The 17,606-nt window shown below is 40.1% G+C and overlaps 1 protein-coding gene across 1 annotated transcript in view; it reads right to left on the bottom strand.

The window, feature by feature from the left end:
* Window positions 1-610: 610 nt before the first annotated feature.
* The window catches only part of nrn1la (neuritin 1-like a), a 46,786-nt gene continuing 29,790 nt past the window's right edge, over window positions 611-17,606 (bottom strand). The window contains exon 3 of the mRNA XM_072547462.1: window positions 611-9,765. Within this exon, the coding sequence (XP_072403563.1) occupies window positions 9,486-9,765 (280 nt within the window). The 3' untranslated portion in view covers window positions 611-9,485. The remainder of the gene's footprint in view (window positions 9,766-17,606) is intronic.

Raw genomic sequence — 17,606 nt, 5'->3', positions numbered from 1 at the left:
CTCTCTGAGTACCTCAGTAGCAGCTTCAAAGTATTTTAAAGGGGCAGAGCACATTTTGCAACTTGCTATACCCATTTCTCTCCCAGGACAATTACTCAAACAGCATATACAAGTTGTTCAAAAATGATCGAATATTCTCCCCAACTATGAATGCTCACAACACAATAATATATATTTAATAATTTCACATTAAGGTACAAGGGGAGTTCAGTGCTGGAAATCTATACACAAAGACTAGCAATCCATGATACCACATACTCCATTATAGAACGACAAAACTGGTAGTTGTTAGAAAAGAGAGGAAACTGAGGAAGACGATTTTTTTTAAAGCTAGTCTTTACAACAACAATGAATATACGGACTCTGAAAGGGGCTATTATTTGCACCAATCCCAACATTTGCACATTTTTTATGATCTCTTTACATGACAACACAAAAAGGAAATCATAATGGACTAGAGAGTTGAGGGCAGGACATTTGCTAAGTGGAATCAAAGGAAAAAAAAATTAAAAACATGGCAGACTTTCAAATACTACAAAAGACAACAATCACGAGTACTTACATAATTTAATTTATTCTAAAAATGTAACAAATATCATATGTACGCAGAGTAGATACAAGTTAAAATGTCAAATAGTCAAGAGAGTATTAACTAAAAGTAATGACAACACATGCGACTCAATAATACAATTGTCATTAATTATACCTAGTTAGTTTTTCAGTACTTCAGACCTTTCCAAAAAATTGCTTTTTATTTTATAATTTGTTCTGAGGTCTTTTATTCATAACAAATTATTTTTGCATTGCAAATATATTCAATGGGAAAATATTCCTTATTACGTGAATGCATGTGGGCATCATATAGCCAAAAAAAAATTACATCTATACAACATGCTAGAATCTGAATACAAAATGCTTAACATGACAGCACTGTATTTCATCATGTCAGGTTCTTACACTAGACATCAGGATTTCCTTTATTTTGTTGATCTCTGAATGTTCCTGAGTGAGTTTAAGAACACACACATAAAAGACATTATCATAGATACATTATTATAGTGTTTACCTTTAATTGCTGATAAAGCTAATTTGTCTGCCCCCTGTCTCTTGGGACATGTGAACCTCAGCTATGATTCTCACCTCGGTCATCCTGCCTCTTTCAGATATTCCCTTAGAACCAGAAACTAAATATAGGTGCAATTCGACTTTGTGCAGTCAGATTCAAATCAATCTCCCACCTATCTATCCCCTCCCTACCATTAAAAATATATATGAAAATGCAACATTTTGATATGTGTTTCCATTTCTCTTACGCTATATGCAGTGTTCAGCAAATAGATAAATCCCCTCTCTGTGTAATCTGACACATTGTCCTCTTTAATTCCTAATGCAGTCAACAATAACATTGATTCTTTCTATCTTAAAGTTGACTATCAATTTTCTTTTCATTTTTTTCCTTGGAGTTGATGATAGTATCATGAAGAATGAGTGAGATCGTGCTGACAGTATTTCCTGCTCTGGAACTATCCAATCCCAGCAGTGCAGATTAAGAAGGCTTTTGACTCATTTGTCATGTCAGTACAAATGTTTTTTTTTCATTGGCACCTTTCCTCACACTAATGTTATTTTAAAAAGCCATAAAAGTGTGCAGAATATCATCAGGTCTGAGCTGCAGAGCAAGAATTTCCTGGTTTCAAATGAGCCTGGAGAAGTGATTCCACAATCCCTTACAGGCAGTGAGTCAACTGTGTTTATAAGCAACATAGCTAAGATAATCAGGGTTATGATGCTACTGGCAGTAAAACACTTTGAATGAATAGACATTCCTTAAGAGATTGTGGGAACACCACTGCAATTTAACCCATTGCAGATATTTTTTTTAAAATGAAAATGAAATATTACAATACAGAATATCCATTGAATAAACTATGAATTCCTCTGGTAACCAGTTCCAAATAGGACTTGCTCTTTTTTTCCATTTTCTAGCATTAAATACATTTCAAAATGGACGCTGTTCAATTTGGCCCATTTGCTGCTGTGTGGACTACATTAGTTGCTTTCTGGACGATGTTGATTGATAAAGCACAACTAAAATGGTTTATTAACTGGCTGATTTCATTGTTAATTTTTACCTGTTGTTAAGCCTAGGTGGGTGCGTTCAAAGCATTCATCTGGTTAAATGGAACAGGAGGTGATGAGGGCAACGAAATTAAAAGCTCATAGAAATTCTAAATTCCTCTTAAGAAGCAATCTGTGTCACAGCACAAATGTACTTCATATGGTCACTTGTTAATAATCTTTCTGCTATAATCAGTTCACAGCTAAAAAGAAACATCAGCTTTGTAGTTCATTTTGCTGTCACATGAGCAAAGAAAATAGATTTGCAATAAGGTTGCAGCTTTTAATCAGACTTTTACCAAAATATCCTGTGCACCTTTAACATTTCTTTGGATACTGTCAGAAACATTGTAAGTGTGATGGCATATTATTAATAAATAAATACTTGTTTGTAACATATTGCTCATAACATATGCTGAAAAACATGTGAAACCCATCATTCACAAATTGGGCTATCTGTTAGAGGCCATGTACAGAAGAGGTGCAGCAGTATTTTTTTCCAGTTGTACAGGAATTCTTATAGTATTACAGAATGCTAAATGTTAGTAATGGGCTCAATGCTGAAGGAAAGTTCTGTACATTAAATGGAAATTGTTAGGATTAAGGGCCGTACCTTTAATAATACCTATCTTTCCCACCGGTCAGTTGCACTTCAAATTCACTGTTCACTGCTGCAGGAACTGACCAAAATGGTTGAGGATAGTCTGTTAAGGATATGGTCCTGATAAAAATCATGTCTGCAATGCTCTCCAGCCTCGGTTCTGGATGAGCAGTAAATTATAAGTGTATGTAGAAACAATCCCATTTTAATGAAAACTGCTATTTCACTCTTTCATAAGGTGCATAAAAAAATGTGTGAAACTTTTCTAAAACATAATGTGCAAGATACAAACTACTCCATGGTAGACTCAGAAGAGCCTGTACAGGGCATTACATTTCCCAAAACCACACTGGCATCAAACAAAAAAAAATGAAGTCCATTAACTGCCTTCATCAATTCTGCCAAGTCTTTTTTTAAGCGTGATCATGAAGTCCCCACTAATGATTTTAGGCAGTTTGGAGCCATTAGTTTAATTTACCTTGTTACTGTATGCTATGTTCTTCTTTTTAAATTGCATGAAAACGACATTACAATTAAGAATGATCAGCAATGTGTGAAGTTGATGTTTGCAGTGACATCTCCACAACCACTCTACTTATTGATATAAATCATATTAACATTAATATTTAAATAACTAGCATCTATTATTTAAACCACCAATGAACATGTGGTATAAACAGGAAGTATGATGAGGAGCTGTGGGATGCCAATTATATAAATCCCACTTGTAAACTCAGTAAGATTTCACTATAAAAGCTCCCAATTTCTCACTTGCAAGGTCAATTCAGTGCGTTTTTAAAATATGAATAAGAGCATATAATTCCCCATCTTGTCTAATTTTGCTCATTTGCTTTCATGTGTTTTTTCACCATTCTGCAAACATTCTTGCCTCCTTTACCATTGTCCTAAAAGTATTAACTCCTTGCAATGCTGCAGTCCCACTGGCGTTTGCAAGCATTTTTCTCTAGCAGTAACTAAATTGAATATGTGAACACAGACAGTGAACATTGATAAGTTTTCAACGCACAAAGGGTTAACTAGTAGCATGGTTGTAATGCCATTGGACTAGCAATTCAAAATTCCAGGTCAACGTTCTGGGGGAAATGGATTCAAATTCCACCATGACAGTTGATGAGATTTGAATTTAATGAAGGCTTTGTCTGCTGCTACTACTAATACTAATATACTTCAAAACATGCACATTTAATTGATGCGGCCATGCAGAATAGGGGAGAAGAATGCAGGGAACTGGAGAGGGACAGAGCGCCTCCCTTTCTCTCAAATATCATTCCTCTGTGTTCTCATACACAAATTCCAGCCCATCTCCACACTGTACTCTGTTTCAAGATCATGTTCTCTGCACGTATGCAGTACAACCTTTGCTTATGGTATGATGACATAGGATCTGGAACTATGCACATGCAGGTTTTCAGATGGACATGCATGCACAATTGCTTGCAGTTGTAGGTGTCAGTAGACACTGCCTTCTGGAACAAGGAACAGGCCTAATGGTGATCATATAACAATTATACAAATTCATCTGGTTCACTAATGTCCTTTGGGGAAAGAAATCTACCATTCTTACTTGGTCTGGCATTCATGTGACTCCAGACCCATAGCAATGTGGTTGACGTAATTGCCCTCTGGGCAGTTACGGATGGACAATAAATGCTGACCTAACCAGCAATGCTCTCATCCCATGAACTAATTAATAAAAATGATAGCCAACACCATAGCTGTTCTTTCATTTACCCATACCCCACCTCTCCTTGCCATCCTCACTACTGCAAGGGGTGACCATTTCAAGCAGGATCACTGGATACCAAGCAGAAGTAGGATTCCAGACTGAAATATCTCCCCAAACTAAAGTCAATAATATGATCATTAGTGTTGCAACAGTTGAGACTAACTCTTTACAGACTCAGGGCAGAAATGGAGGATTGGTGTGGGTTGAGGTGGAAAGGGAAGGCAGCAGCAGAGGGGTGGACATAAAGTGGGGGAAGACAGATGAGGCTGTGGGGTGTGAAGTTTGTAATCTTGGAACTTTCCAGGTGAAGTCTGGCTTGAATTGGGCTACAGCAGCCTGACCAATGGCACGAGCTCTGATCCCACAATAAATTCCATTGCCAACATCATTGCACAAGAAACAATCTCCAGGTATTGAAAGGTTGCCCACCCACTGGGCAGTAGTAAGCTGCTGCGGGAGTCAAAAGCTGTTAAAGTGTTGGGTATCTTAATTGTTTTAATTGCAGAAATATCAAGGAAATAAAATGTCTGGCTAGTCTATAGGAGAGTTTGGTGCTCCTGGTTTCATAGATCCTGCAGTGGAACTGTTGTTGGAAGAAATGAAGCTGGGGAGGGAAACCCTTATGCAATGGGGACAGTGGACTCCCCAGAGCCAATGCATTAAGTTCCATCATCTGCAACCTAGAGTCCAAATAAAGAAGGAAGTAGCTTAAAGATGTTGTCAGGTTAGATAGAGGAGCCAGATATATTTTCTCCTAGCATGCAATGCACTAAACTAATCAATCACTTCCAAAGACTCCCTGTGTTACTTGCTTACCATCACTTGCTTATCTTCCCCCCAACCCCACCTCCTTCCCATTTATCTCTCATCCCTGATCCCCAGCCTCATTCCTGATGAAGGGCTTATGCCCGAAATGTCGATTCTCCTGCTCCTCAAATGCTGCTTGACTTGTTGTGCTTTACCAGCACTACACTCTTGACTCTGAGCTCCAGCATCTGCAGTCCTCACTCTCCCCTTACTTACCATCAATGCCCATTAAACAGTATGGTGTATTTAACATCCTTGGCTTTCACTGAGAAGTGTTTATTCAATCAGATTCTAATATCCATTTTCTCTTTCATTAAATGTAACAGGTCATTTAATATATCTATGATCTCCCAGTATGGGCTACGTGCTGACAATTGGGATTTACCACATATCATGTTCATGAAAGGTCCTTCTCAATTTTAACATTCTTTTCCAAGAACAGAACAGCCCATAACAAGCATTAAAGAGCTTTGGAAACTTCAAACTGTTGGCCTTCAAGATCTACCAATCCTATTTCTCATTATTCACTTTTCCCCTTCACAGTAGCTCTCTCCATTCTTTTTCCTCCTTTATCATTGTCCCTCTCTTTGCTACTCCAGTGCAGTTTCTGTTATTTTGCATTATGATGCAGAAATCAGTAAATTGGCAAATTGGAACTATGTGCTCCAACATTTAGTTGATGCCCCATTCTCTAATATTGTCAGTAGGGTAGAAGGATAAAATAAAATAACTTTTCAAGTAATTAATTATTTAAGTAATTAATTAAGCATTTTGATAACTGTATCAGTGCCATGTTAACTCTGACAATGAGCCAAAGAAGAAAAATTGTGACATGTTAACATAAAACATAGTCTGAGAGGTGCTTTCGTAGAAATGTCTTGTGGAAAAACCATGAGTTACAGAGGCAAAGGGAGAAAATTCCAAAACCTATGAGCTGGATAATAGAATCAACTTAAACAATTTACTACTTTTCCTTGGTTGAGGTTTTGCTTCCCCACTTCCCTTCCTTTCCTCAATCTCTCTGACTCCATTACTGGGGTTGACAATCTATAAATGTTCACTATAAACTCACCACTGACTTCCACAGCTAACCCAACTACACTTCTTCAATATCCTATTTCCTGTAAAGACTCCATTGCACACTCCCAGTTTCTCCTTCAAAGTTGGACCTGATGATGTAAGCTTTCACCACAGCACCTCTAATATGATTTCCTTTCCCCTCAATCCTGGATTTCCTCCTACAGTGACTCAACCACATACAACCCATTTCCTACATGTCTGCACTCATCGCTTCAGCTCCCTCCCAGAGATCCCCCTTGTTCTCATTTTCCATACCATCAGCCTTCACATTCAAAGGATCACCCTTGACGATCTTCCAAGCTTACAGTTGCCTGCCATTTAATTCACTATCTCGCTGTCATGCTGACATCGGTCTACTGCTGTGTTCCAGTGAAGTTCAGCATGACCAAAAGACATTACCTCAATTGGACATCCTACAGACTCAAGCTTGAGTTCAACAATTACAGACTATGAACTCTCCCCTATTTTGCCATGTGCTAGTTGGAATTTTGTTTTCGATGTTTTTGTTTTCGGATGTTTTCTGAGCTGTTCATTATTCTTCCATTTACACTTGCACTGAACAAATACTTTGCATCTTGCCACAGCCAATATCTTTTGTCGCATGGCATCTTTGTCATTTACTTTCTCCTGCCCTCTAACCTATTACCATTAGACCATTACCCCCTTTCCATGGCATAAAATCTATCACATTTCTACCCTCCTTCAGTTCTGATGAAAAATGATGCTTGACTTGAAACATAACTCTACTTCTCTCTCCAAAGAGCTGCTTAACCTGCAGAGAATTTCAGGCACTTTCTTTTTATTTCAGGTATTACAATTGGGCAATACTAGTCAGCTCAATGCTCACTGCGAAGGTGGCAGCCTGAGAGTTATGGATATACTGCCAAATGAGCAATATTAACCTTTTCAATATATTTGTAAGTGACAGAAATAATTCTAGTTTGAAAAGCATGCATAAATGCAGGCCCTTTCTTAGTTAGGTGCATATCAAATTTGTTTCCCTATTTTGTTGATACAATCTGTCCAAGGGTTACCAGACACATATAGTAAACATTTATTGCTTGGAAAGTAGCTCTATTTTATTAATGGTTCTGCATTTATCCAGGGGACTCTTTTTACTGAAAATCTCTATTGATATACGTGTTGGCCTGAGTGACCCATGTATGAAAGAAAATAAAAGCAGAGTGAGGGATATATATATATCTCTACTAACTTTTTAAAATCTTTATATTCCTACATACTAATTACACACGACGTCATTAGAAAATCAACACCACAAAAACAGATGATCTGGTTATTATTACTTTGCTGTTTGTGGGAGCTTGCTGTGCATAAATTTAGCTGCTGTGGTGTCCTTAATTACAACAATGAACAAATTTCAAAATCACTTTATTAGCCGTAATGCTTTTTAGGACATCCTTTGGCTGTGAAAGGCACTATATAAAGCCTTTATTAATATTCATAATTATGTGATATATTGTTGCTCTGTCAGGATATCCCTACCTCACAGCACCACAGGTACTGTAACATATTGGGAAGATAATCCACTTCCAGCTTCTCAAGAACAACCAGGATAGGACAAAAAATGTTGGCCTTTTCAGCGATGCCCACATCCTGAGAATGAATTTAAAAAGAACATTCTACATGACACAGGGTTAAATAAATGTTTCCTCTATCATCCCTCTGTCCCTGTCCATCATATCACAGAGCAGTATTATTATTATACTCAATGTAATGTAAAAGAAAAAGATTAGATTTAGTTGATTTCTAGCTAGTTTATGTATTTAAAAGAAAAGAAAAAAAGTAACAGTGTGAAGATATTGTTAAATAATGTGGGTATGTTTTGAGAAAATTCAGACATGCCCACAAATGCAAAACGTCACATATCCTTGATAATTGCTCGGGCTGTTACAGCTCAAATGCCAGAAGTGCAAGTTGTACTTCTTTCAATCACCTGATTTCTGCTATTGCTAGACAGAACAGATGCACAATGTATCAGGAGATATAGAAAGAGACACTGCAAGTGATTTTGTGTCTTGGCCAAATAACGTTTATAGGTAGCAATCAAATTGGAGAAGTTGGTGATTTAATAGGACTTCAACTCAATGTTCTCTGCCCTTTGAATAAATTCGCTCAGTCCTGTACTGAAGTGTCAGCCTAGATTATGATCATAAATCCTACAATGAGAGGTGAGAGCATAACCAACTGAATCAAGACGGCATAAGCTGTAGTGCATTTGAGTGAAAAGTCAGTTTTTACTATATAGGTATTGACATCTGGGACTAGATTGGGTTGGGATGTCTGGTCGGCATGGACGGGTTGGACCGAAGGGTCTGTTTCCATGCTGTACATCTCTATGACTCTATGATTCTATCTCCAAACTACTTTTTTCGTTCAATTCCTATACTGCATGTAATTTGCTTGCAAGCACATAGTCACATCAAACAATTCCCATACTGTCATTATTTCTGTATATTCCCATTACATTAACTTGTTTTAGTTTCATACTGATCATAGCAATTCTCTATCCTTCCACCCACTTCCATGAGGGCCTGAAACTTGCCAAGATGCTGTTCCACAGACACCAACAGTCCTCTGCAATCTTCATTGGTTCTTGTTCAAATGGGGGTCTAGCAGTGAGTAACTTAAATTATTCAATCCTGGGGAGTACTATCATCAGGGAAAATCCTGCCCTCACCAGATGTCTGACATGTGCACAATCAGTAATGGAAATGCTTGCTGATATTTCCTAGCAGGCCCACAAGCACTGCAGATGCCCAAAAATCCTTTATCTAAGGGACTCTAAATCAGTCTAATCTAGGAATTGAACCTGGGATTTCCTAGTCAGGCACAGCACACTTACCCTCCAAAGCAGCAGGGCAACTACTTTTATTTTTATCTATTGAATCAACTAAGCGTTCAAGCTGTGTGACATTCTTTGAATGAAAAGTACATTAAATTAATGTAATTTGAACACAATATAAAAACAACCATCCTTAACCGACAGAGAGAGACAACATTCAAAGACATTTAAACAGCCAAACATTTTGTCTTTATCAATGGTGTTCTTGTCTCTCCGGTGAAGGGATCAATGCTGGGAGCTGACCTGGAGATCATGGTAGGGTCAGTTTGCTACATGTTGACCACCAGCACAGCGATGGACAGGATGGGGGTAGTCAGTCCATACCACAGTGATCCGGAGGAACCTTTCAGGCTCTCTCTGTTTGATTCGCTTCTATCGGAATTTTCCATGGTACCAGATGGTCTCACTCTTGAGCTGCACAGTTCATGCAAGTTGCCTTCAAACTGTAACTTTTTCGACTCCTTCCTCAGAGACTCCCAAATGGAGGCGGTGTCTGCAGGGCAACCTTCCAGAACTGAGTCTGCACATGCGTGAAAATCATCCCACGACCTACACAGAAACATGGCGCACAGTAAATTGACCTACTCAGGTGTAAGAGGAATGTATACACTTAAGAAAACAAAAGTTCAGTGGCAGCTATTTCAGTAGTCTTCAACTTTTGTTGGATTAAGGAACCTTACAACATTCTGAGAGACTCTGTGAAGGAACCCCAACCAAAGTAAAGAACTTTTTAAAACAATGAGAAATTAAGTTAAAATCTGAAAATTTATGACATACTATTATGGATTATTCAATGGCAACATTTTATAATTATTTCATTTTAGTTTTTTGCAGTAAGGTTAAATGGAATTCTTCTATATTTGCAAATGACCTAAAAATTGTGGAAATTCATGGGTTTTGGGAAAAACCTGGTTGGAAAATACTAAGTTGAAAATTCCTTAAGTGATTAGAAAAGTTTATAATAAGAGTACTGTGCTCACTACAGTGGTAATGTCCCTGCCTCTGGGCAAGGAAGTCCTGGTTCAAATGCCACCTGTTCCAGAGATGTGCAATAAAGTTGATTAGAAATGTCCATTATAATAACTTGTTACAAGATCACTCTTAAGTTCCATTGGGATTCATCACATGGCCAAAAAACTTGCCTGATGCTCTAAGTTGTCTTGTTGACACCAATTTACACTAGCCACAGTAATGAGGACATTGCAAATTGACAGTGCACAATATGAAGTAGGAATACAGTTTATGATCATAAAGTAAGAAAGACATCATTGCTCTTTCAAAGATCTTTCTTGTATTTCACATCAATAGAAGGATTTTCATGGATGGACATATATTTAAATACTGTAATATACTTTTAATGCTTATATGCTTTCCAATGCTCACTGAGAAATGTCATCCTTGTGCTGGCTAAGTGCATAAGTGCAGGTGTATTCTATGCGACCCTTTCCAAATCAGTTTACTTTGTCTTGTGCAGCACAATATATCATCAGCCTAGTCTTCCGAGAATACTCAATTACATAACAACAGTTTACATTTATACAATGTCATTACAACAGTAAAATGACCTAAGGTGCTTCACGGTGACATCAGACAGAATTGGATGCCAAGAGTCATGGAGATGTACAGCACGGAAACAGACCCTACAGTCCAACCCGTCTATGCTGACCAGATATCCCAACTGAATCTAGTCCCACTTGCCAGCACCCGGCCCATATCCCTCCAAACCCTTCCTCTTCATGTACCCATCTAAATGCCTTTTAAATGTTGCAATTGTACCACTTCCTCTGGCAACCCATGCCATATATGTACCACCTTCTGCGTGAGAAAGTTGCCCCTTAGGTCTCTTTAATATCTTTCCCCTCTCACCCTAGACCTATTCCCTCTAGTTCTGGACTCCCCGACCCCAAGGAAAAGACTTTGTCTATTTATCCTGTCCATGCCTCTCATTATTTTGTAAACTCTATAAGGTCATCCCTCAGCCTCCGATGCTCCAGGGAAAACAACCCCAGCCTGTTCAGTTTCTCCCTATAGCTCAAATCCTCCAACCCTGACAACTTCCTTGTAAGTCTTTTCTGAACCCTTTCAAGTTTCGCAACATCTTTCTGATAGGAAGGAGACCAGAATTGCATGCAATATTCCAAAGTGGCCTAACCAATGTCATGTACAGCCGCAACATGACCTCCCAACTCCTGTACTCAATACTCTGACCAATAAAGGAAGGTGTACCAAATCTCTTCTTCACTATCCTATCTACCTTTGACTCCACTTTCAAGGAGCTATGAATCTGCACTCCAAGGTCTCTTTGTTCAGCAACACTCCCTAGGACCTTACGTTTAAGAGTATAAGTCCTGCTAAGATTTGCTTTCCCAAAATGCAGGACCTCACATTTATCTGAATTAATATCCATCTGCCACTTCTCAGTCCATTGGCCCAGCTGGTCAAGATCCTGTTGTAATCTAAGGTAACCTTCTTCGCTATACCTCCAATTTTGGTGTCATCTGCAAACTTACTAACTATACCTCTTATGCTCACATCCAAATCATTTATATAAATGATGAAAAGTAGAGGGCCCAGCACCAATCCTTGTGGCACTCCACTGGTCACAGGCCTTCAGTCTGAAAAACAACTCTCCACCACCACCCTCTGTTTTCTACCTTTGAGCCAGTTCTGTATCCAAATGGCTAGTTCTCCCTGTATTCTATGAGATCTAACCTTGTTAACCAGTTTCCCATGGGGAACCTTGTTGAATGCCTTACTGAAGTCCATATAGATCACATCTACAACTTTGCCCTCATCCATCCCCTTTGTTACTTCTTCAAAAAACTCAATCAAGTTTGTGAGACATGATTTCCCACGCACAAAGTCATGTTGGCTATCTCTAATCAGTCCTTGCCTTTCCAAATACATGTACGTCCTGCCCCTCAGGATGACGTGTCCCATGATCTGTGACTCAAGGACACAATTGCACTTTGAGTTGGCCTTCACCTGCCAGTTGTAGAGAAGGTAGTTGAATCATCCATGTCTGCCCACCAATTTGGTTGCCCATTGTCTTCAAGGGAATTTGAAGTCAGGGTTGTCTGCTGTTTTGGAGGAGCAGGTGCTGGACTGGGTTGGACAAAGTTAAAAATCACATAGTACCAGGTTATAGTCCAGCAGGTTTATTTGGAGGCACTAGCTTCTGAAGCACTGCTTCCTCATCAGGCAGTGGTCACAACTGCGCAATGAAGAAACAGCACTCCGAAAGCTAATGCCTCCAAAAGTCACAAAAGGAGACATTAAGACTGGTGACAAAAGCTTGGTCAAAGAGATACATTTTGCAAAGGTCTACCGAAAGACAAAGTAGTTAGGGGCAGAATCACAAAGCTCGGCCTTGGTAGTTAAAGGCATGACAATCATTGGCAGACCAAAAAAATAGAACATGTACAGAGGTGTGAGGGATTGCAGCAACCATTTAAAGAATCATAGAGTTTCTGAACGTAGTATGTAATTATCACTGAGTATGAATCCACAGGTAAAACAGTTGTTGCATGATGCTATGGGTCACGTTTTCCACAGTAACCATTTTAGCTATGCAAAATGTTGCTCATATTAGCATTATGTCAAAGATCTTGCAGGGCAACTCCAGACAGAGAGGACTTGTCTGAGTGCACAATAGACTTTTAAAGATGGCTTAAGCACAAGGGACGCTGGTCTTTTTTGGCAAATATCTGCAGAGTGGCAAGATATTCTGGAATGGTGTGTGGTAAGATATGATGCTGCACCCCCCTTTATCTTATGACCTTCAACTTTTCTGACTAGTGCATTATGTGGCTTTTTATCAGTTGATATTTGGAGGTCCTTGCAAATCACATCAACCACACTACTTTCATCTCTGTTATCCCATCATAAAAATCTCAATCAAGTTGATTAAATATAATTTGCCATCATCACATCTCTGTGGATTGAAAAAGTATTGCCATTCCATCTGCAATTTCCACCCTTAATTCCCTCAGTTTCATTTCTTTCAATATGGTCCTTATGCTTTCTGATACCCTAGAGATTCTAACCCACCGATCTGTAAAGTGAGACACTTATCACTGTCAAGTGATAAGTGGAATACGGTTCTGCTTTGTCTTGTGGCTTCATGCAGGTTTGGACCCCAGTTTTTCCAATGTGGAAATGGTGACCAACTCTATGCAGATAGTTGAGGATCAAAACATGATGCAGTGGCTGGTGGCTGAAGTCTAATCTTCCATTTCAACACAGGGCAAAACCACTCAAAGTCTGAGTGGATGCTATAGCTGATATCATGAAATCCAGGCTTGTTGCCATGCAAGCCCTGACTGCTGCCAGCATTACTGTGGACACCAACATACACTGGGGGGTTCACGGGATTACAAAGGTCCAGCAATCCGTGCTTCAACAAATTGTGGATTGTTGAGGGGTTGCTGCAATGAAGAGTGTAGCTCCACAGAGCACTAGCCTGCTACCTTCCCCCAGGTGACCACATTCATGCTTACTCCACTGCCACTTAGGCAATGCCCCTGCTGTTGCCTGTTTGCGAGCTAAGACCACTATCACCTATACTGAGGTAGTGAAGTCCAAACCCAAGCCCTCAAGGCTCCTTGGGATGGGCTTGCAAGGCTACCTGCTGACTGAAAGTCAACAGCCTTCCACAGCAGATTTTAGCTATTGGGAGCACTAGGTCAGACAACGATATGCAGAAAACACGCATTAATGGAATGAATAGTTGAGTTCTACATGTGTCATTGGAAATGCTGGGGGATAAAGCTGTTACAAAATGGATGGATTGTGGCATCTTTTATTTTCAGATTTTGGTCAAGGATATTGTGATAGTTGATTTTAAAAAAGGGATAGAAAGATGAGGAATTGTAGAGCAATAATGATATGAGATATTTTCAAGGGAAGCACTATCTGATGAGATGTCTAGAGTGAGGAAGTCCTAGATGCCACCTTCTTCCATCTCCACTGATATGACACTCCCCGTCCCCCCAGCTTACCCCCCCCCCCACCCCCCAGCTTCCACCACCACCACACCCCCCCTAACTTCCCACTTCCCACTCACCATCACTTTCTTCCTGAGAACTTGGTGGAATTTGATTACACGCTACTGTGAGTATTGATGGGCACTGAGAAGTGGCCCGGGCAGTGGAACTACTTTTTAAGAATATTGACTTGCTGTGACTGTATGTGCATTGGCCACATATAGTCAGGGTGGCAGGGGGAAGTCAGGAGACCCATGTACAGTGGGTAGTCCTTGAACCAGAATGTGACATTTTACTGCCAATATAGCTCAAATTGTGGGACTGGATAAAAACATTCACCACACTTATGCTCGTGCATGGTCACACACTAACTACACGTTCAGGGGAGTGTAACCCTTGTGATTCTAGTACATCTCCCCAATCAGATGTAGTACCCACGGAGCCACACGCCTGTAGCTGATGGCTCAGCCATCACTGAAAATACAACTACTTGAGCAAAGCCTGCTTTTCCTACTTCTCTCTGATTAGTGAGAAAACCTCACATGCAGATCCACAAAGATCTCCTGGATGTAGCAATTCCCAATCAACTGAGAGACATTGACAATGTCATCAACAACATATCCTTAGGAGTACAAATTGAGTGTAACAATGTCATTAATGTCCACTAACAGGGCCATTCTAATCTGAATCCCTGTCTTTAGATCCGGTTAGAGGAGGTGGCTTGGTCACTGCTCCTGCCTGAGGTGGTGATAGAAAAAGTGCTGAGAACCTTTGGTAGGTGCAGCTTTCTGTTAACAGTCCTCCCTCCTTCTTCTTCCAGATGCAGCTTTTCCTTTTTGCTGTCCATGCTGCATCTCCTCGTGGTACTGAAGTCCAATATGAACTACAACTGTAGCCCACATGCCTGAGAAAAAGCTTTCTGCTCAGTGACCACAATAATCCACTTTACTCCTTGCAAAGGGTGAGCACCACTCCCTACTGACCAAAATGGTTGTATGAGTTGCTTCAGCAACACAACACACATAAGATGTCCTGTAACTGTGAAATTGTCAGAAGAACATCAAAAGTGCCTTAATTGAAAGGCTTTTAAGTTGCACTAATGAGGAGTGAGGGTCCCTCATACGGTTACATTTTTATCCTTTCTGGCCTCGTGACAATGAAATCAGTAGCTTTACGGACCCAATTTTAGACCTGATGAATTTACTAGACATCAGAAATGACTTGCAGAAGTTATCAATCCAAGTGCAACTTCTTTGATGTTGCCGTGAGGAGTTTGCAAGCTCGGATCTCAACAAATTTTCATTTTTTTATTGAAGCACATTAAAATAGATGCAAGAACAGCAGCTGTTACCAGTTCCCTGTTGACCGAACTGCCCCAGTAATTTGCTTGTGAAATATTATAAGGTTATTGAGGTGACAGAGATATATATAGAAAGAACAATGGAATTGGAGAGTGAAGGTGGAATGAGAGGAAGGGGAAAAAGAGAGCTTTTCTGTTATCAGCAGCTAGAAAGCAGAGCTGTCAATTTGACTCCAACCGCAGCCACAGGAGTGAGGGAAGATGGTAACAGATCTATGACAACATCAATAATAATGAGAACTAACTTCGGATGCACATGGATGGCCTCTGCTGAGTCACAGTGGTCGATGCAGAAACAGCAGCTGTGGATGACTGTGGGATATCACTGTGGGAGTTCCCTGCTCTTTTACCCCAGAGGGTGGGACATTGAGGTAAAATGATGAAAGCAGCATTCACGTACATGAAAGAAAGACTTTCATTTCTGTAGAATCTTTCACACCCTCATGACATTCCAAGGTATCTCACACCTATCATTACGTTCTATCAAATTTAGTCACAGTTGCAATGTCAGAGATACTGTAAAACTGTGTGTATTGTTTGGACCCACAACAGCAATGAAATAAATGACTGGGTAATCTTTTTCTGGAAAAATTCCCTTTCCTTTTTTCAAAACAGTTTCATAGGATCCTTATTACAACAATACCCTGCATTGACATAACATATTTAATGCTATAAAAGATGTATCACAGCAATGTGACCAGACAAAGTGATGCCCTGTTTGGTCAAAATGGTAGGCTTTAAGGAACATCTAAAATGAAGAGAGAGAACAGAAAATTTTAGAGAGGGCATTCCAATCTGTCGGGCCCAGGCAGCTGGAAGTGTGGGTATGCTCAATGTTAAGAGATGTTCAAGCATTCAAAATTGGAGGAACAGAGAGATGTAGGAAAAGATAGGGCTGAAGGAAGTTATTAAGAAAATGAAGGGACAGACCATGTAGCAACTTGAAAATTTAAATTGTGGCCTTGTCAGATTTGACATCAAAATAGATCTGGGAGCACAGGAGTGATGAATGACAGAACTTACATAGAACATAGAACATAGAACATAGAACAATACAGCACAGAACAGGCCCTTCGGCCCACGATGTTGTGCCGAACTTCTATCCTAGATTAAGCACCCATCTGTGTACCTATCCAAATGCCGCTTAAAGGTCGCCAATGAATCTGACTCTACCACTCCCACGGGCAGCGCATTCCATGCCCCCACCACTCTCTGGGTAAAGAACCCACCCCTGACATCTCCCCTATACCTTCCACCCTTCACCTTAAATTTATGTCCCCTTGTAACACTCTGTTGTACCCGGGGAAAAAGTTTCTGACTGTCTACTCTATCTATTCCTCTGATCATCTTATAAACCTCTATCAAGTCACCCCTCATCCTTCGCCGTTCCAACGAGAAAAGGCCGAGAACTCTCAACCTATCCTCGTACGACCTACTCTCCATTCCAGGCAACATCCTGGTAAATCTTCTCTGCACCCTCTCCAAAGCTTCCACATCTTTCCTAAAGTGAGGCGACCAGAACTGCACACAGTACTCCAAATGTGGCCTAACCAAAGTCCTGTACAGCTGCAACATCACTTCACGACTCTTGAATTCAATCCCTCTGCTAATGAACGATAATACTCCATAGGCCTTCTTACAAACTCTATCCACCTGAGTGGCAACCTTACTAAAATGCCTTACTAAAATCCATGTACACTACATCCACTGCTCTACCCTCATCCACATGCTTGGTCACCTCCTCGAAGAATTCAATAAGACTTGTAAGGCAAGACCTACCCTTCACAAATCCGTGCTGGCTGTCCCTAATCAAGCAGTGTCTTTCCAGATACTCGTAAATCCTATCCCTCAGTACCCTTTCCATTACTTTGCCTACCACAGAAGTAAGACTAACTGGCCTGTAATTCCCGGGGTTATCCCTATTCCCTTTTTTGAACAGGGGCACAACATTTGCTACTCTCCAGTCCCCTGGTACCACCCCCGTTGCCAGTGAAGACGAGAAGATCATTGCCAACGGTACTGCAATTTCCTCTCTTGCTTCCCAC

This window comes from Chiloscyllium punctatum, chromosome 26 (assembly GCF_047496795.1).
Source record: "Chiloscyllium punctatum isolate Juve2018m chromosome 26, sChiPun1.3, whole genome shotgun sequence".
In the NCBI taxonomy this organism is placed as follows: Eukaryota; Metazoa; Chordata; class Chondrichthyes; order Orectolobiformes; family Hemiscylliidae; genus Chiloscyllium; species Chiloscyllium punctatum.
This window is presented reverse-complemented; position numbering and strand designations above follow the sequence as displayed.